The sequence below is a fragment of the Globicephala melas genome, chromosome 17, assembly GCF_963455315.2.
Source record: "Globicephala melas chromosome 17, mGloMel1.2, whole genome shotgun sequence".
Classification (NCBI taxonomy): Eukaryota; Metazoa; Chordata; class Mammalia; order Artiodactyla; family Delphinidae; genus Globicephala; species Globicephala melas.
In genome coordinates, this window is record NC_083330.1 from 70,848,827 (window position 1) to 70,869,943 (window position 21,117).

Sequence of the window (21,117 nt, forward strand, 5' to 3'; positions counted from 1 at the left end):
TATTCCTTGCTTTTTTTCCCTACAGTTTTGCCACCTAAGTATATCTGTATATCCCTGAACAGTACAGTGTCGTTTTATCAGTTTTTGTATTTTGTGTGAAAGGAACCCTACCTTATGTATTCTTTTATGTTTTCTTTCTTTCATTTAGCTTTGTTTTGGTGAAATTCATTCACATGTGTAGCTTTATAATATTTTATGACATGAAGATACCACAAGTTACCCATTCTGTTGGTGGACGTATGACTTGTTTGCAGTTTGGGTTTGTTATGAGCAGTACGGCTGTAAACATTCTTGTCCATGTATTGTGCTGTATATAACTCTCATTTCTCTGATGCCTGTAGGAGAGAAATTGCTGAGTAATAAGTTATGCATTCTTCAAATTTACTAGACAATGCCAAACCACTTTTTGAAGTCATTATGTCTGTTTTCACTATAATATTATAATACGTAATGTTAGATTTTAATTTTATCTAATATGGTAGGTATGTAGTAGGTAATTTTTTAAAAATAAACTTGAATTACTAAGGAACCCGAAGTTTAAACTCCCATGTGTGTAAGCACTGCTTAATGGTTGTTAATGACGTTTAGGAACGTCAGATTTAAGAATAGGATTGGAGGTCATGAAGAACCTAGGGGTAAGAAGGGAATAAAGACACAGACCTACTAGAGAATGGACTTGAGGATACGGGGAGGGGGAAGGGTAAGCTGGGACAAAGTGAGATAGTGGCATGGACATATATACACTCCCAAACGTAAGGTAGATAGCTAGTGGGAAGCAGCTGCATAGCACAGGGAGATCAGCTCGATGCTTTGTGACCACCTAGAGGGGTGGGAGGGAGGGAGACACAAGGGGGAAGAGATATGGGGATATATGTGTATGTATAACTAATTCACTTTGTTATAAACCAGAAACTAACACACCATTGTAAAGCAATTATACTCCAATAAAGATGTTAAAAAAAAGAGAGAGAGAGAAAAGGATTGGAGAGGGCCCAATACATAGACTGTTATACACCAGAGTATAGAATCTTTTGAGAGAGAGACAAACTCTGGGTTCAGAAAGATGGAAACCAAAATGTCATCTTCAGAAATAAAGAGAAATCTGTTAGGAGAGCATACATAGCTCTGTATCTGTAGCCAAGAAACCCCCCACTTGCTAATACTGAACCACAGACCTGAACAGACTTATTTAACCAGTCACTGGCACAGCTGGAGGACTATGGCCACCCTCACCTGGGTGGGTCCATGTGCATGTTAAATAGAGGACAGAGCAAAATGCATACCTTTAAAGACAGGCTGGCTTCCAGAGACTGTGCTGCTGTTGCTCATTTCTTTCTCCTGAAGTGAGGAAGCAGATGAACCTTCTGAGAAACAGAAACTTGAGCTTGGAGTGTTAAGCTCAAGCCCCTCCACATGGGAATGAGCAGGCCTTACCCTGGCTGCACGTTACAGTCACGGGGGCAGCTTTATGCTTTGAAAACAGCGATGCCTGGGTTTCACCACTGACGGGTTAAATCATATCAGGGGTGCGCAGTGGTGACTAGTGGGGAGGAAGCATGGTGGTCCTCCCATTTCCCAGTGATTGTAGCTTACAGTTTGTGTTGAGAACTAGTGCAACACGTTGAGTTAATTACCACATAGTAACTTGAAATGGGAAAAACTCCCTTATTTCTGTTAGCTCTCACTTGGCAGTTAGACCTATACCCAGGAATGCTTTAGACAGCAAGGCTTTTATATTCTTTATTAACATATTTAGATGAGTTTGGTTTACAGGGGACCCTCTCGCAGTCCCTGGGGTGTGTCTGTAACCTCTTCCCTACAGGTGGGCTTATAGATGTGCCGTCGTCACTTCAGACAAAAGTGTAGCAGAACCTGGAGATGCTCTTCCCTGGACAGCAACTCACCTCACAGGAGGTTGTTCCCTAAGGCGGGAAAGCCTGAGTCCATTTCCTCTCAGCCAAATGTTCTTATCATTGCCAAAGCTCCCGTAATTCTGCCGTTCGTTTCAGTTTTTCTCAAATCAGTCTATAATTTGCTTGTCTTTTCAAATTAGTATTAAAAACATTTTCATTGTTTACACTGGAACTATTTCTTACTTGCTGTTTTTACTTAAGTTTGTCCTCAACTCCAATATTAGTTTGTAGTTATATATTGGTGTAGTTATTGATGTTAATAATTGGAATATAATTTGACCCTCCGATTATCAGCCTAAATCTCTTCCATGTTAAGTTATGTAATAAGATAGCTACGTTTTAAGAGGTTATATATGCATGTAAAATCTGCCTTGCTACATTTTAAGCAAAATTATCTTTTTCCTCTGTCATTCCCCTTTTCAGAATGGGCAACAGCTATATCGGCACATATATTTGGGCTGTAAAGAGGAAGACAATGTTCAGAAAAACTATGAGCTACTTTATACTTCTCTTGCCCTTATAACTATTGAATTGGCCAATGAAGAAGTGGTTATTGATCTCATTCGATTAGCCATTGCTTTACAGGTATGTTTTCATAACCTTTCCTTGAAGAAAGGATTCTTTCATGAATTAGACACCATCTTTAAAATACTATTGCCTTTATCCAAGGACATGAGTTTTTTAAGTGAGATGTCTAGTTTTAAATCTAAAATACTCAAGGCTATGATCCCATTCATTTATTCTTTTAACAAATGTTGAGTAAGTATTGACTGTGTGCTAACTGTTGTTCAAGGCCACAGGAGTACTGTGATGAAAAAGACAGCATGGTCCCTGTGCCCATCCTAGCGGGGAAGATGGTCGTTAAATAATAAGAATTACATATATGTAGTTGTTTAATTGGAGTTTAAGTGTTACACAATCACAGGACAGTATGCACCGAGAATATATATATTTATTTTTATATATCTTATATATATTCTGCCCACGCCCACGTTTCCTTTAGGAAAGGCTTTCCTAAAGAACTGTTTGAATTGAGAGATTTAAGTCTCTTATAAATGGGCATTTATTCTCTTTTTAGAATTTTTTTTTTAAAAAGCTTCTTATAAGGGGACATTTTTGTTAGCATTCCAGACTACCTGCAGTTTTTTAGTCTAATCATGGAGAAAATGCTATTGAAGCGTAAGACCTTGATCTGTCAGTGTTTGTTTTTTGGTTTTTTATTAAAGGACAGTGCAATTATCAATGAGGATAATTTGTCAATGTTCCATCGTTGTGGAATCATGGCGCTGGTTGCTGCATACCTCAACTTTGTAAGTCAGATGATAGCTGTCCCTGCGTTTTGCCAGCATGTTAGCAAGGTAATGTATTTAGAAAAGCCCTCGAATTTGATTTTTATACAAAAGTGGTGGATTTTCTTCCAGTGATGATTATTTTTAATTTTGATGATGACCAAATTATTAAGATAATGCTATAAAAGTATGCATAACTTTTTCAATAGTGACAAAATCGACACTACAGCTCTAACTATGACTAGTGTTACGTTTTCTTTGATGCCTGTTGTTGTATTAGAATTTTTCTGTGTAATGGTTGAGTAGAATATATGATTTTCTTCTAAAATACTTCATGTGATTTCTTATATAATTGTTTTCCTTTTAAACCGTTATGAATCTTAGTATCTAATATTTCTTTAATTATACTGTTTTTGTTGTTATTGTTTTAAACGAATCTACTTGAGTTAGATCTCAAAAGTTGAATAATTAATATGCCTCTCAGAGATTTGTCCTGTGTCATTCAACTGTATTTAGCTTTCTCAGCAGTGACTCATTAAATAGTTACTGGCATGATTTAGTATACATTTCAGAGCTCCTAACTTACCTGGCAGAAAAAGTCCACTGTAGTTTTTATTCTTTAAAAACATCTTTCAGGGAGAACCTCATTTTTATGAAATTGGAAGCACATCTCTCAGTCCTTGCTAAAATGTCGGTTTTTAGAACATTCTAAGAAGTAAAACTCATTCATTCATTAAACAAATATTTGAGTGAATATTTGACATCTGCCATTAGAGATACTAATGCTATGAAAGCAGGGTCCCCCTTTAAGTGGCTCCCAGGTGAGTGGAGGAGCCAGACTTCACAAGAGCGCTGAGACCACCTGCACGTGCTGCAGAAGGTGGTGCAGAGGAGAGGGGACAGCGAGGGCCTGGCGCTTGTGAAGGCATTTCCCACATAGGGCATTTGAGAAAGTACAGCTTCTAATCCCTCTGTAGTAGGTTTAATCAAATGTAATGTATCCTCTTTTTTTTTTTTTTTTTTTTTACAACCTGTATTATTTTACTATCATGATTTTGTTACCTGCTGACTTTTTAAAATAATAAATGTGAAAACAAAGTGAACTCTGCTTTTGGACTCTAAATGTAGCTTAAATTCCAAAATAAAATGATGGTATTTCGTATAAATGTTTAGATTCTGTTTCTGTATTTTTAGTTTTCCAAACTTTTGTGGCAGGGTCCTGAGGAGTGAGGTTTTTGATTTTTATTTTGTTTTGTTTTTGAATATTTTTCAGGTTATTGAAATTCGAACTATGGAAGCCCCTTATTTTCTACCAGAGCATATTTTCAGAGATAAGTGCATGTATGTTAATTCTTTACATTTTAAGGAGGGGCACTGACTTGGGAAACCAATCAGTGATAATTACAAAGGAGTAAACTACTGTTAGAATAATTTTCTGGTGTTTTAAAATATTCATCGTTTTATGTTTCTGTCATTTAATTCATCTAACTTGTTTCTCTTGCTATAAAAGTTCTTGTAAAGTATAAATGTAGACTCATGAACACATGGAATCAATCTTTGATGAAAAAATTTATCTGACCTTTTTTTAATATGGAAGTATATCTCTTAAATATAGCATGTTCTGATACATAAGTGAACACTCCTTTAAGAGAATACAATATCCTGTTCAAGATTCTCGGTAATAGACAACAATATTGATAAAGCCGTAGGAGAAACAGTGTATTACGGAAAATCAGTGTTACACCCTGAACTGTTTTCTTGCTGTCCAAACAAAAAAATACATATGAAAAATAGTTTATTCAAACTTTGGGGCTCTAAAACCAGTTTAATATTGAAAGCATGCACATAAGATAATATTAAGCAGTTTGAAAGGAAATTGAAATCGTAGGTCTTAGCCAGGTGCTTCCTATCACTTAGTTGGCTAATATCTTCTTCATTAACAGTCAGGGGGCTTCATTTTTATTTTCTTCTCTCAGTAGATTTTTAATTAGCATGAAAGTTAAAGCTGAATTTCGTCCTCTTCATCATTTAATGTGTGAATACCAGTGGAATCATGTAAGGCTGACTTCACCTTTGGGACATTACTGGGGCAAGAAGCAGCAGAATGCTACATGTATGGGTCCACATAACCATATGTTTTTAAAGGGCTCAAATCAGCCACCTAAAATACACTGATTTTTCTATTACTAATTACAGTTTAAGTTGCATTTATATTTAGGCCTTGATCTAAAATGTCTATATGTTAACTTATTTTTGCTCAGTAATTTAAATAATACTAAATGACTTCTTTTTTGATCAACTTGACAGGCTTCCAAAATCTTTAGAGAAGCATGACAAAAATTTGTACTTTTTGACCAACAAGATTGCAGAGTCACTAGGTGGCAGTGGCTATAGTGTTGAGAGATTGTCAGTACCGTACGTACCACAAGTAACAGGTAAGAGGAAGGTAATTAGAACTCTTACTCTAGTGATTATGTGTCAGCAATTTTTCTCTTAGCCCAGTTAGAAAGTTAATTATGTTTGTATACTTACTAGCTTAAGAGAGTTTACTTCTATTTTAAAATTTTGCTCTTGAAAACCTTTAGTAAATCTCCAAAAACATGTATATGATTTTATCATGAGCATATTGAATCCTCAAGTGATTATCGTTATTATACTTCATATATTATTGATACTATACTGAATAATAATATCCTTTAAACAGAGAAGCAAAGTGAGATCTTTACTCTTTAAGCAATATTGTGTTTAACTTAGGGAAATTGGTGAAAATTGTTTAGTTAGTGATTTGTGACCATTGACCTTAATGAATTAGGTAACTTTTGTCATTTGAAAGACTACAGACTATTTGCTGTGTAAAGAAATCTGCAAACTTTTTAAGTTAAGAATATGTTTCCCTCTGTGCATTATGTATTCCCTTCTGTTCTTTTCATTGCCTGAGATAATTCTGTTTTGTTTCAAGGCAAAACTGCATGGTGTCTTGCACTCAGTTTTTACTTTGAAAACTAAAATCAAAGAATTTTTATCTTATACCTTCACTTTCATTTGATGACTGTATAAATATTAAATTTGGTAGAAAAACTAGTTCTTCCTTTGGGGATACCTCTGTTCTATAAGAGAACTGTTTGATTTCAGTTAGGTAGTTTTCTGGATTAATCACTAGAAGTAACACAATCTTTGGGAATAGCTATCTTTTTATAATGTGGATCCAAAATATATACATTTATTACAATGATAGTTGTTTATAATAGTCTGAGATGTTAATGAAAGATTTTGCATTTTCTTTTAAATTCCATAGTATAGAAAATTCTATTCCTCATGAGTTCCTTGGGGAAATAAAAGTGCTAAGAATAAAACATGAGTAGAGCTTTGTAATTTAAAAGAATTTTTAAAACAGGCTTTTAAACTATTTCATTCTTATAACTTGGATTTAGCTCTCTTTCCTTCAGGCAAAAAACCTTATAAACCCAGGCACAAGTACAAAGGTAAATCCAAGTGTCAGTTTGGCTTGCCCTTTCCCTCACCTGTCCTCTAGGAAAATAGCTGTATACAGTTTGCCTTCTAGAAAATGGAGCCAGTGGCCTGTATATTTTATACAGTTGTGAGTTCAGTTATTATTTTGCTCTACCTTCCCCATAGCTGTAGTTTATTTTCACCCCTTGTTATTTCCTTTTACCCTATTCCTTTAACTGTAAACAATTTTTAATGAAAATTATGGTACTTTCTTTAACAAGTGGTTTGCTCTTCCTATTTCCTCCCACCCCTGAAAATGATATATTCTCTTTCTTAATGCCTCCCTATCATTGACTAGGAGAATTCTGAGTATTTCAGCATATACTTAGCTACATAACTGCACAGAAATCCCTCAGTATAAATAAGGTTTTTCTGATTTATAAAGATTTTGATAGTTTAGAACCAGTCCGTGACATGTGTGTCCTGCCTTAATGCAGAAAGAGTCAGAAGATACAGTGATACTTTATGGGATAATCAATCAGTTATTAAAGTTTCTTTTTGCTGTATAACCATCAGGTATTCATTTTTAAAAATAAGGGATTTAACAACAATATATCAAAAGAAAAAAAACAAAATAGTTTGTTGTGTATCATGCATATACACCCGTCATCATCAAAATATAGCTGCCGTTTATTATGCACTAACTGTATGCCAGTCACTGTGATAAGCACTTTGTATTCATGTTCTCAGTTAATCTGTAACATAGTTTGGTGAGGAAGGTAGCACTGTCTTTGTTTACAAATGAGGATAGTGAGACTGAAATTAAATAATTTGGTTAGGTAAGACCACTAGAATTAACTGCCTTGCCTGTTCAGTTAGGTGCTTAATAAATTGATTTTTGCCAACTGTGTGCTCAAAGATTGTTCAGTCATCCATATTGATACAGGTTTATTTTTTTATGTATTCCACAGACCTTTACTGAGAGTCTACTATATATATCAAGCACTTTTCTGACTTTGGGGGGTGGAAAGATGTTAAGATTCAGTCCCTATCCTCAAGGATTAAAATCTGGTGGAGAGGGCTTCCCTGGTGGCACAGTGGTTGAGGGTCCGCCTGCTGATGCAGGGGACATGGGTTCGTGCCCCGGTCCTGGAAGATCCCACATGCCACGGAGCGGCTGGGCCCGTGAGCCATGGCCGCTGAGCCTGCGCGTCCGGAGCCTGTGCTCCGCAACGGGAGAGGCCACAACAGTGAGAGGCCCGCGTACCGCAAAAATAAATAAATAAATAAATAAATAAATAAATAAATAAATAAACAGTAACTTCAGAGCTGCTCCCTTATTTATCTCGTGTTTAAGGCAAATGTGCCTATTCTCCAACCTCTGAGCAGGCTGTGGCACATCTGCCTTACACACTTTTCTACAAACAGAAACTCCTGCTGGAAGCCCATGATTACCTGCCCTTTCTTATGTCCTCCCCACTGTTGGGCTCTAGGTATGCAGCTTCAGTAGTTGTGGCTCGCAGGCTCTAGAGCGCAGGCTCAGTAGTTGTGGCGCCTGGGCTTAGTTGCTCCTCGGCATGTGGGATCTTCCCGGACCAGGGCTCGACCCCGTGTCCCCTGCATTGGCAGGCGGATTCTCAACCACTGCGCCACCAGGGGAGTCCCTGGATTTATTTTAAAATTATAGTTTAGTGTGAAAAAGATTTATTTTAGAACAGCTCTACTGGTAGTATAGGAGGGAGTGTTGTATTAGACCAGTTAGTAAGCTATCCTCAGATCTAGGTAAGAAAAGATAAAGATTTTTGAATGATGGCACTCTTGAAAAATAAATATGGCATTGTGGAGATAAAGGAGGTTTATTAGACATGTTAAAATTGGGTTTAGAACATGTCGAATAGAATTGGTTAATGGAGAATTGGGAAATTTGAACTGGATGTGGAACTGGAGATGTGGAGGGCCAACTGTAAAATGCTGTGCTGATGTTCGACTGTGCAGGTGTCAGCACCTCTAACCTCCATGTTGTTCAAGGGTCAGATGTATTAAACTGAGTTCACCCATCAATTTTATTTTTTTAATCTGCTTCATGAAATATAAAAGTCTGAGAGCACACAGTTTTATATATTTAGTAAGAGCAAAAAAGGCAAACTGTCTTAATTTTCTGAAATTTTAAAATCTGAAATAGGTGTAGTTTATAAATGACATATCATTCTAACTAGCAAATAATGGGGGAAATTTTTTTAAATTTTAGATGAAGATCGACTTTCTAGAAGGAAAAGTATTGTGGACACCGTATCCATTCAGGTGGATATCTTACCCAACAGCAATCCTTCAGATGATGTGGTAAGTTGCTGAAAGTTTATGATGAAGTACTGTCTTGAGATAGACATCAATTTAAAAGAACTTTTTGCCCCTCCACACTTTTAAACAGGATCAAATACAACTCTTATTTATCCCTAAATCAACAAAATTGTTAGTAGAAGTTAATCTGATTTAGCCTTGAACTTACTTATAATTTATTTTACTGAACTCATTTCATATACCTATAAAGATACATAAACTTAATATTGTGTGTTATGATATCACTAGATTTCACATTGTAGTAAAAGGAACCATAAGACAGAACTAAGTATGTTTTTTTAATAAGTAAGAAATGCTACACAAGGCCTGTTATTAAATAAGTAGGCCCTCTAATCCTATTTATTTTTAAAGATTTATGCAACATAAGTTGTGAGAGTAAATGGAATTATACACTGTCATGTGAAGCCAAATGCTCACTACTTTTAGAAATTTTCAAAATTTCACCTATGAGAGAAATTTTTTAATCTTTTTGGATAGTAAATATAATGAATTTAACATAGGTTAAGCTGTATCAGTGACCTGTGTACTCTTTAAGGAGTTATTTGAAACATCATAGATTTAATGTTCTCCTCCTGTTTCAATAGAGCACAAGAGTGTACCCAACTGAGTTATAGGAAGAAAAAGCAGCCAGTGTTCTCTAGGACTTATCCACACAAATCAGCAGAGCATTTTTTGATAGTCAAGTAAAAATTCCAGTGTGCCAGCATGTCACGTCAGCTTCCTCCTTGTGGTTTATCCATTGTTTGCCTTCTTAGGTATTGCATTATTTCTCATTGGTACAATGTAAATAACTGAAAGAATATCCATGTAAGAAAAGAGGAAGGAAGTTGTCTGAATTCATGCTTTCTCAGCCTCCTTTCTCCCTCCTGCTTCCAATCCCTGTCAGTTAATTTGTCTTCAGGAATTAAAATTATTTGGTGGCCAGGGTACAGCCAATTAATTTATATCTTTCATGCTTTTAACTCCCTGTTATGTAAAATTAATCAGTTTTATCAATGAATTATCTGCAGAGCATCAGAGTAGTTGGAATAGGCAGTTAGTGTTCATTTTGGAACTTGAGGCTTTAAGGTTGGTTTAGAGTTTCTTACCAGTTTAATAAGACTCAGGAAAAATCATCTTCCCTAAATTTCACCTCTTCAAAGCCATTTTAATTTTTACACTCCTTACTCGCAAGAAGGATATCTTGCTAGCTGTATCTTTCAGTGATTATGAATTTGCTGCTGTTACCTTTTGAGGGAAGAAATTCATCCAGAGCCTTAGTTTATACTTGTCAAGAGTGCAGTCTTTTTTATTGACTGGTATTTTTCCCATTTGCCTTTTGTTAACCATTTTTATTTCTTTTAAAAATACATATATAGCACTTTAAAAGGTTGCAAAGAATCAGTCTATTTTGATAAAATGAACTGAAGAAACATTTGCATGAAGACAGTATAGGAGGAAGACTCTTGAGCATGAATTTTACATGAAAAGTTCATTAATACATTTGTTAACTTATTAAAGATCCTTTTGTTTTATCTTTGCTATAACTATGAATCCTAAGTCAAATATGCCTCACCCTGAGTATTTGAAAAGTTAAATACAGTTTAGTATATAAGATTTACTTGAGCACACTAGAGTTTCAAACTCATTTACCATTATGGTATCTGATATTGTGTATTAGGAATGGTCGTTGAAACACCAGAAGACAGAATAACAGTACCTTCTAGGCTAAAACTAACTAATTTCATTGTGTGGACAGGAGAAAGTGTCATCAGTTAGGTATTCACCAGTTAGTGGTGTAACAAAATATCAAACTAAGAATAAGTATATTTGCTAACAATGAATCAAATTTAAAAATTGCTCATTTGAAAAATTGCTCGTAATTTCATCAAAATTACTTGAAATTGTATATACATAATCCCACTTAGTCCTCAAGTATATTTGATACCTGCTTTTAGAGCTTGTCATGTTGTTTAGATGGAGATCATAGGAAAACTTTTGTCTTCCCTGGATATAACTCAGCTTATTACTATGGTCTATTAAAATACCTGGTCCATTTCTGAGGTATGTGAGTTCTAACATTTGTAATTCAAATTTTAGCCCACCATGAATCATTTAGTGAACTTCTCCTAAAAATTGCACTATATATGTATAAAGATACCTAAATTAAATTCAGGTATTCAAGAAGATAAATGGCTAAAACATTTATTTATTTCAGTGGCATCTCTGCCTCCTGAAATTAAATCATCAGCTTGACTGATAGAATAAAGCACCATAGGCATGATTCTTTGATGCTGGGCGAATGCATCATCATTGTCCAAATTAAGGAAAACAACAAACAGGGAAGAGTTATTAGATAAAGTACTCTAGCTTTTCACTTATCCAGGATTGACCAGGTAATAAGTAAAAATTCTCCATAATAAGAATTCTGGCCTTCTAGCTTCTCCTACGTTCTTTCTCCTGTACTGTAGTTGTTTCTCAAAAGTCTAAAGCTCTTAACCAGTTGTAAGAACAACTTGGAAGTACTGGATTGCTTCTAGGTACAAATAATTGACCAGCCAGAGCCTAATCTTATATATCTGCTCCAAATATCTAGACCAAAGCAACTGAAGATTCCCAAGTTTAATCTGACTTCAACTAGAAATATGAGCCCTCAGTAGAAAAACTGAGGTAGTGGAACTCTTGCTGCTTTGATTTCCAGCTAAATCCTTTGTACAGAGAGCTAAGATGCAAAGCATGAAGTCCTTTGCTTTCACTAGTCTTGCTGCCTTAGGCTTAGCAAAAAGAAGCTCATGAGCTAAAATTAGGGATGACCAGAGTCCAAGGCAAGTACTCATATATCACTTCTTAACTTTTATTCAGAGATACTATAGTAACTGGATATATTATTCCTTCTGAAAGTGTGCTAGTGCCACAAAAAGTATTACTGACTTTTTATGTAAGCACTTGATTTCACACCTTTTACATGTCTCAAAGCAAGCGAGATTTGAAAACTTCAAGTTAAAGGGAGTTTCTGGAGAATAAGACTTGGTGGTTGACCTTAAGAGGTCCAGAATATAATTACTTTTAAATGTTGGTTAACTGCACTCTTGAACACTTCCCAAAGTAGTGATTTTTTGCTTTAAAATTTTTGCATTTAAAGTTTTAGATTATTTCATTTTTGATTTTTAACCTGTATGTGGTACCAAAATTATAAAGAGTATAGAATACTTAGTTTTCATTTATTACGTAGCTAAAGCTTCATTTATATATAATCTCTGCCTTGAATATTGGTTGGGTTGCCTTAAAGGTTGCTAATTCTTCCAGCCTAACATCAATCTGTAGACTTCTTTGGGGAACCACTGTGGTTGGCCATTGTTAAAACCAGTGAAAACATGGAGATTACTTGATGCTGTTGAGTGTGATCACAAATCCAGCCAACACAAAGAAAAGAAAATATTTGTCAAAGTTCTTAGGTTACTTGTAACTAGGTGCAGATATCATTTATATTGACTGTTCCTAACTCTTTATTTTACTTAAAATCACTTTTCTCTAGGTTAGTAACACTGAAGAAATCACCTTTGAGGCGTTAAAGAAAGCAATTGGTGAGATTTTGCTTGTTAACTCTCCTAGTGTTTTCTAGCTTATCTATATCTTAGTACTTGTTTAAATGCCAGAATTAACAGAGGCAGCATGGCAAGTGTATATACTGTCGATTTCTATATAAATATATAATCAATTTATTAGCTTATGTTCTTCAGACTTCTGTAATTGTTCTGTGTTGTCACAATTATTTTCCTCTCTGTAGACTGACTTTTCTAGAATTATGAAAGCATATCACCATGTATTTGAATTCTTCCCTTATTTGGTGGCCAACATTGAGGCTGAGTGAATTTATGAGAAATAGTGAATGTATTTCCTTTTATAGGAGATGGGCAGGTGAATAATTCTGAGAGAATTACATAGAATGACTTTTAGTAGGCATATAGCAGTGTAATTAGAAGCGTGTTTCTAATGGGGTAAGAGAAAGGAGCTGGCTGAAATTGTCAGCAGGCACAGTCGTCACATTAATCCTTGGTATTTTGTCAGTGAGAACACTGAGGCAGAGAAATTAGCAACTCTCGTGAGATCACAGAGCTAGTAAATACTGGAGACAAATTTCATACCCAGGTCTGACTGACTCTAATCTTTTCACTTATGTTTGCATAAAATAGTACTCTGATTTTTTTTTGTCCTGTAGCCTTTATGGAAATAAATTTTACCTTACATAATTTGCCTCTTTTAAAAATTTTTAAATGATTCCTTCAATTAAGTATTAATATAAATTCCTGCTAAGCTCATGATGCCTCGATCTCAATTCATTTCTAATTGGTAAAGCAATAGAGGGTGGAAATTGACTTTCACGATAGAGAGTGGAAATTGGCTCTCAATTTTTAAGAAATATTAGAATAAGAAAATCATTAACAAGGGTACCCATCATACATGAAATAAAATCTGACCTTTTTCAGCTTAATCCATTAGAGGATTTTTTTTCTTATTGTAATATCAAATTTGCCAAAATAAAATTAATTGAATTTAATAAGCAATTTTTGAACACCCATTGTGTACAAGATACTGTGAGACATTTAAAAATTAATAAGACATGTTGAGGTACTTACAGTCTGGCAATGGTTCTCAAAGTATGTCTTTGGACCCCTGGAGCTTTGGGGAAGACTCTTCCAAGGGATCCTTCAAGTCAAAAAGTATATGCAGCACAATACCAAGACATTACTTGCCTTTTTACTGCATGGATTAACATGAATGAAGGCAGTGGCGTCAGACTGTACTAATGGTCATTGAATTCTTCAGCACCACATCCCCAGTTATTTATTTATTTATTTATTTATTTATTTATTTGCGGTACGCGAGCCTCTCACTGTTGTGGCCCCTCCCATTGCGGAGCACAGGCTCCGGACGCGCAGGCTCAGCAGCCGTGGCTCACTGGGCCCAGCCGCTCCGTGGCATGTGTGATCTTCCCGGACCGGGGCACGAACCCTTGTCCCCTGCATCGGCAGGCGGACTCTCTCAACCACTGCGACACCAGGGAAGCCCACCCGTTATTTTTAAAAGGCAAGATTTCTCTTAAGAATGCCTTTGAAGAATCAGTATAAATGATTAATTTTATTAATCTCATCCCATGAATACATGCCTTTGGGGAGCACATATAAAGCACTTCTTTGATTGCTTTTATTTGCAAGCAGAACTAGTTGGTTTTTTTAAGGAACGTCACTTTTACTTCAAAAAAAAAAAAAGAAAACCTGTGGTATTTGAAGGGAAGCTGTCACTTCAAGAGAAAAAAACCACCCTGACATTATTTGCTCCCAGTGATAAAATTAGCACTTTTTAACAAAATTAGAGTTTTGAAGCTTATGTCTGCTGGTGCAAGTTTGACAGTTCCCCAATATTTATTTAAAGACTTTTCTAATGAGATCAGTGATAATAACTAACAAATGTGAATTTAAAGAGTATTTTACAGTGAAATATGTCTACATTTAGAGGGTCTGCATAAATCAGTGGAGCAATATTCCAAATGACCTTGCATGATGTTACAAAACCATACATGAGTAAAGCTCTATTCAAACTGTAGAACAGACCAATAGATGTTAATATAACCAATTACAAAAAGTTCATTAATAAGGTTTCAAATTCCATATTGCAACTAACTTTTAAGAAACTACAGTTTGTCATGTTTTGTTGTAGTGTCCAAGAAGAAATAGCTACAATTCTGTGAAAAGGCTATTTATTGAATTACTCTTTCCCAGTCCATACCTGTGTGAGTTTAGTTTTTCTTTATATACTTCAACCAAAATAACATATTGCAGTGGATTGAATGCATCTGCAGGTAGAATCCAACTGCTTCTATTAAGTCAGACATTAAAGAGATTTGCAAAAATAGAAAACAATGCCATTCTCTTCACTAAATCTTTTCATTTTAGAAAATGTTATTTTTTCATGAAACAATTATTTATGTTAACATATAGTGGTTTCATTTCTTTAATGCATTTAATGAATATTTTTTAAGTCTCTCATTTTTATATTGTAATATGGAAAATATCAAATGATGTAATACATAAAGAAAGCAATTTGGCTTTCTTAATAATTTTTCAGAGTATAAAGGAGTCTTGAAACAAAAAGTTTGAGAACTACTGGACTAATGCATGGAAAAGAAACTTGCTGCCTGCAGGCCAAATTTAGGTAGAAGTATTATTTTCAGCAATTGGATTTGAATAAAGACCAGGGATGTACACTCATCTTGCCCAAGTCCTGTTTTTCTTACTGCTTTTAAAACATTTATGTTTCCTGCCTAGCCTCTGGCACATTTGAGCTTGTGACCCTAATCTAGTGAACACGAGAGATGTGATCATAATTCTGTATTATAGTCATTCAGAAAAAGTACATAAATTCGACAACTTTGTTAACCTGCCACAATTTCAGAGGGGGGAAAATAAACCTATTTCGTTTGTACCTGATATATCCATTTTTTAAAACTAGCTAATTGTTACAGTTTGTCTACCTGAAGAGAAGCTTTGTTTTTGAAGAACCTTGAACAGATTGTGTTTCATCTTATGAAATTCTTGACCAGGAAAAATAAAAAAGCTGAAGAGTTACTGAGTTGTTACTGTAGACCATCAATAAATAAGCCATTAATTAGCCTTCTTTTCAGATTCTTAAGCAAATAGACATAGTTAATATATGTATCAAAATGACAGACATTTATTATTTTATTATCTCACAAACTTTGGCCAGACCACACGTCATCTTAAGAGTTAAAAAAATCCCTTTTCAAATCGTGGAAGATAAATGGAAAAGGCTAAAACAATATGGTTCCGCATGACCCTATCTATATTTCAATCACACCATTCACTATCAAGTTTAGCAGACTTTTAATTTAGTACCTCATATGTGCAAGGGCATGATTATTAATAAAAGAATCATCCTTCAGGAAGGGCCTTGAAGTTGTTGAACTTGTAGGAAGTTGTCATGCTTCTGCTTTTATTTGGTAAGAGAGACAAAGGTAGTCTTATGAGAAAGGGTTTTGTGCTGTGTAGTTTTTAAATTTTTTTATATCTGGGCTTTCTAGCCTTAACTAAGACACTTCAAGGATGTCACACCTTTTGCTTTTTTCCCTATACAAGTAGTCCTATAAATCACCCTTATTTTTTATTTATAGATCATTTGCTCTTATGGTCATTGGCAAGGTTCTATGAAATTTTTGTATTCCTTTTAATGGGTCTTTTTAAACATTTATATAGATACCAGTGGAATGGAAGAACAGGAAAAGGAAAAGAGACGTCTAGTGATAGAGAAATTCCAGAAAGCACCTTTTGAAGAAATAGCAGCACAGTGTGAATCCAAAGTAAGTGAACACATGGTGAAGGGGGCGGGGGGTGGACTTTGACTTTGTGGACGCTGTCCTGGTAATTGGTAGGTAGATTCCAGGCTTCAGGCAGATCAACAGAATCCACAAGGTAGTGGATTTGATAGGGACTGAAAGCTGAAGACATAGCTGTGAAGCCTAAATAATTTTTTTGTGTAATGTCAGCTGATGGGAATGGCAGATGCCAAATGTTAACGATTGTTATTGCTTTGAAACTGTTTTTGCAGTGGTTTTCAATGATTTTGCTGTAGGTATTTTGTGTGGCTATCGATTTTGTTTTTACCAGTGAGACTAGGAAAGGAATAAAAGAAACTTTACATTAAATTCCAGTGTATGAGACAGATAAAACCAAAACATTAAAGCATTCTGTACCATCAGTTTAATAGTTAGAGTTATGCTTTGTCCTTTAAATCACACTTGTATTATTACATATGGGTATTTGGAAAATAATAGATCCATTCTTAACATTTTTTTTTTTCTCCTTTGTAGGCAAATTTCCTTCATGACAGACTTGCTCAAATATTGGAACTCACCATACGGTAAGAGTTTTGATACTACAAGAGCAATAAAGCAACAAAATAGAAACCATTAGATCCCTATAAATTTGTGGCTTTTTAAGTAATTGTGCTTTTCATTTAGGGTAAACACAAGATCATACAGGTCTCTGTCTCAGTGGTTTTTCTGTTTACTGGATTGTCTGATACCATTTCTTGTCCAGGGGGCTTCTAGCTTTTCTACCTTTCCTTTTTAGACCATTTATTCCTTTAAAATGGTTCTATAAGGACATTTGAGTAATTGGAAGACTCTTATTCTAATGATATGTTTAAAAAGGTAATTTCTCAGATTTAACCATTGTGACCTATAAAAACTACAGTTTTATATGGTTCAACCTCATAGTTCTTTCCAGGGCAATAATGATTCTACCTATGCAGATGGCTCACTTGAATTATTAAATTTGACTTGAGTTTTCCTAAGTCATGTCTATTTGTGTCCTGTTATTAGTTATAGTCGGCCCTCCATATCCGCAGGTTCTGCATTCGCAAATTCAACCAACTGTGGATCAAAAATATTTGGGGAAAAAAAAATTCCCAGAAAGTTCCAGAAAGTAAAACTTGAATTTGCTGCATGCTGACAACTATTTACATAGCATTTACATTGTATTAGATATTATAAATAATCTAGATACGATGTAAAGTATAAGGGAGGATGTGTGTAGGTCATATGCCAGTAGTGCTCCATTTTATATAAGGGACTTGAGCATCCAAGGATTTTGGTCTGTGTGGAGGGGCCAGGAACCAATCCCCTGTGGATACCATTGAACGATTGTATCTTATGCTCCAAAAACATAAGGTATCTAATATCGGTTTTTCTGTGTCTGTTGGTTGTTAAATAATGAAGCACATGACAGAGGGAGAGAAAAACTCCAGGTTCCACCTAAGGAAAGAACCTCTGCATATTCTTATATTGACTTCAGTGTGGAGACTGGTCTGTGTATAATGTGGCACAGTAAAGGAGCCGTAGACAGAAATTGTGCTTCTGAAATTTTTTTTTACATTGCCGTATCTTTTATATTTTCAACTTGATTAACTAAATCTGTTTTGCTTCAAACCCTGTATGTATCCTTATAAACAGAATAAACAGGTAGATGCTCGAGATCAGTTGCTTTTCTTCCCCCAGCCTTTCTTCTGCCTTCATACGCAAAGCATGTTTTCATCACTTTAACATCTTATTCTAGGCATTTACCACCATACTGCCCCGCCCCCGACTAAGTTGAGAATCACTCATTTATAAAAGTTCAGAACAGAGAATCAGACTAAAATATGCAATATACTCTATACCTTAGATTCAGAGAAAATTGCTGGGTGCGGGCATTTACGCACAACCTAAAAGTTGAGAGTTAAGTTTTATTTGGGGACCTTGCTGAGGACTATAGCCCGGGAGACAGCCTCTCAGGTAGCTCTGAGGAACTGCCCGGAAGAGGTCAGGGAGGAGCCAGGATATATAGGAGTTTTTGGCTGGAAAAAACCATGTAGTCAAACATCAAAAGATCACTGCTAATCACAAAGAGCAGACATCTGAGGTTGATGATTTTCGTGCTTTTCTATGCATGGGAAGGTGCAAGGATCTGGGTTCATTGAAATTATTCCTTAGATATGCATCTTAACTGTTTAGGACCAGTATCCAAAGAACAGGATGCTCCCTGTTTTTCTCCATCCTGAATTCCCCTCAGGGCGCACCATTGTAGGCGACTGCAGTGGCTGATGGCTTGATCTTGCAGAACTGGAATGGCAGGCAACACTCCCTGTCCACAGCTTCTTTGATGCCTGTTAATTGTAACAGTAAATATCTGCTGCTTTATATCTGTCGTTTTTACTAATCCTCCCCACAGTCCTGAAAAGTTAGGTAGATCCTTTCCCCCCCACCCCAGGTAAAGACACTGAGGCTTAGAGAAGTAAAGTAACTAGCTGAAGTTTATCCAGCTAGTGAGTGGAAATAATCAAAATTCAAATCCATAACTCATGTTCTTAAAAGAAATGTTGCTAGAGACCACCATGTTACATTTAATCACACTATCATAACTATATGGATTTAATATTTTAGAATAAGTATTATGACTAATTCGGTTTCATTGGTACTGCAACTACTAATAATAATTTGTATTTATTAAGCCTTACTGCTAATAGTTATTTACTGAACACTTATCGTGTTCTAGGCACTGTGCTAAGTGCATTCTTTCATTTAGTGTTTACAACAGATTTTAAAAAGATGTAGTGATTATTTTTACTTTACAAATGTAGAAACAGATGCACGTAGAAGTTTGGTAATTTATCCAAGGTCACCTAGTTAGGAAGTAGTAGTTTTGGGTACCTTACATGATACAGAGAAATGAAATAGACTTCTTAGTGTACCTTCAGGGTTTTCAGTTTCTATTTGATATATTTCCTCTTGTTAATTTGCCTCATTCTAACTACCAGATAGAGAAAAGAGTTTGTATGCTTGAGAAAAGAAACAAAATAAGCAATATTATATCTCAGTTTCCATTGTTCCTTCATTCACTTTGACCTTAGTACAATAAGAAAAAAATTACAAGGAATGCAGAGGAGCAGGAAAATACAGAAAAAGAATAAGCAGCCCCACAGATGATTGATCCAATTATTGGAATTAGTAGACAATGGCCTTAAAAGAACACACACACATATCAAAGAATTTAAAGGAAAAAATATGTATATTTTAGGAGAGAAATGGAAAGTCTAAAAAAGAACCAAATTGTGGTTCAAGAACTGAATGTTATGATATCTGAAAGAAAAAAATGTCATTGGATGGGCTTAATAGTATATTGGACATTATAGAAGAATTCGCATATATTGCTCATAGGAGTATAAATTGGTACACTTCGCAAAACTTCGGCAGTGTCTTATAAAGTTAAACATATACCTGCTCTTGATCCTGTAATCCCATATCTCAGTATTTGCCCAGAGAAATGAAAACTTAGATTCACAAAAAGACATGTACATGAATGTTTTAGCAGCTTTTTTCATAATTACCAGATGCCCATCAACAGGAGAATGGAGAGAGAGTAGACAAATAGTGGTACTCTTACAATAGTGAAATACTATTCAGCAGTAAAAAGGAACACATTTTGGGGGTAAATTTTAAAAAATGCATTGAGCAAAAGAAATCAAACATAAACGAGTATAGCTTGTATGGACCATTCCTATAGGCTGTATAGACCATGTGAAATTCAAGAACAAGTGACACTAACCTTCAGTGACAGCGATCAGAACATAGTTACTATTGGATGTGGGTGTATGTGTACGGGTATGTGGGAGTAGGGAGAAATTGGTTGAGGACACAAAGGACCTTTTTTGAATGATGAAAGTGTCAGTATCTTTATCTATGGTAGAGATAAGAATGAAGTAATGAATTGAGGGAAGAACATTGGTATCATGTGACAAAAGATCAGTCTCCGAAACTGATAAAAGAAAAATAGCTGAGTAGAAATACAGGCAGTAGACTCAAATAGACAATTCATTTTAAAAGAAACGCAGAATGGATACTAAATCTACAAAGGTATATAGCATTAGTAGTAACCCGAAATGTGAAAATAAAAGAAAGAATGAATTCCCTTTTGCCTGCCAGAGTGCCAAAGATTAAAATAACAAGAAAGAATGATTATACCCAATATTTATAATGGTGTAAGAGGATGGCTACACTCAGATGTTGAAAGTATGAATTGCCAGTATTATGGCAATGTGTACCAGTCTCAAAAATGTAAATACACTTTGATGCAGAAATTCTGTTTGTAAGACTATAAACCAAGGAGACAGGATAAAATTATGTATAAGAATAGACCTAGGGGCTTCCCTGGTGGCGCAGTGGTTGAGAGTCTGCCTGCCGATGCAGGGGACACCGGTTCGTGCCCTGGTCCGGGAAGATCCCACATGCCGCGGAACAGCTGGGCCCGTGAGCCATGGCCCCTGAGCCTGCGCGTCCGGAGCCTGTGCTCTGCAACGGGAGAGGCCACAACAGTGAGAAGCCCGCATACTGCAAAAAAAAAAAAAAAAAAAAAGAATAGACCTGTCAGCATTATTTATGATAATGAAAAATGAACCTACGTCTGTCCGTTGAAGTAAATCAATTATAATATATCTATATATTGAAGTACCATGCAGTGGTCATCAAAAGAAGTTAATATATGTATATATAAGATTTTTTACTAGTGAAACAAAGC

At 35.5% G+C, this 21,117-nt stretch overlaps 1 protein-coding gene across 3 annotated transcripts in view; it reads left to right on the plus strand.

Annotated features, from left to right (window-relative positions):
* Positions 1–21,117, plus strand: part of EFR3A (EFR3 homolog A) — a 171,663-nt gene that overhangs the window by 66,316 nt on the left and 84,230 nt on the right. For all 3 annotated transcript variants that reach the window (XR_009559519.2, XM_060287200.1, XM_030875824.2), the window contains exons 15-22: positions 2,337–2,498; positions 3,140–3,271; positions 4,476–4,543; positions 5,510–5,637; positions 8,901–8,992; positions 12,525–12,573; positions 16,261–16,364; positions 16,875–16,924. Coding sequence is in view for 2 of the 3 variants with exons in the window: in XM_060287200.1 (XP_060143183.1) it covers positions 2,337–2,498; positions 3,140–3,271; positions 4,476–4,543; positions 5,510–5,637; positions 8,901–8,992; positions 12,525–12,573; positions 16,261–16,364; positions 16,875–16,924 (785 nt within the window). In the remaining variant the exon portion in view is untranslated. The remainder of the gene's footprint in view (positions 1–2,336; positions 2,499–3,139; positions 3,272–4,475; positions 4,544–5,509; positions 5,638–8,900; positions 8,993–12,524; positions 12,574–16,260; positions 16,365–16,874; positions 16,925–21,117) is intronic.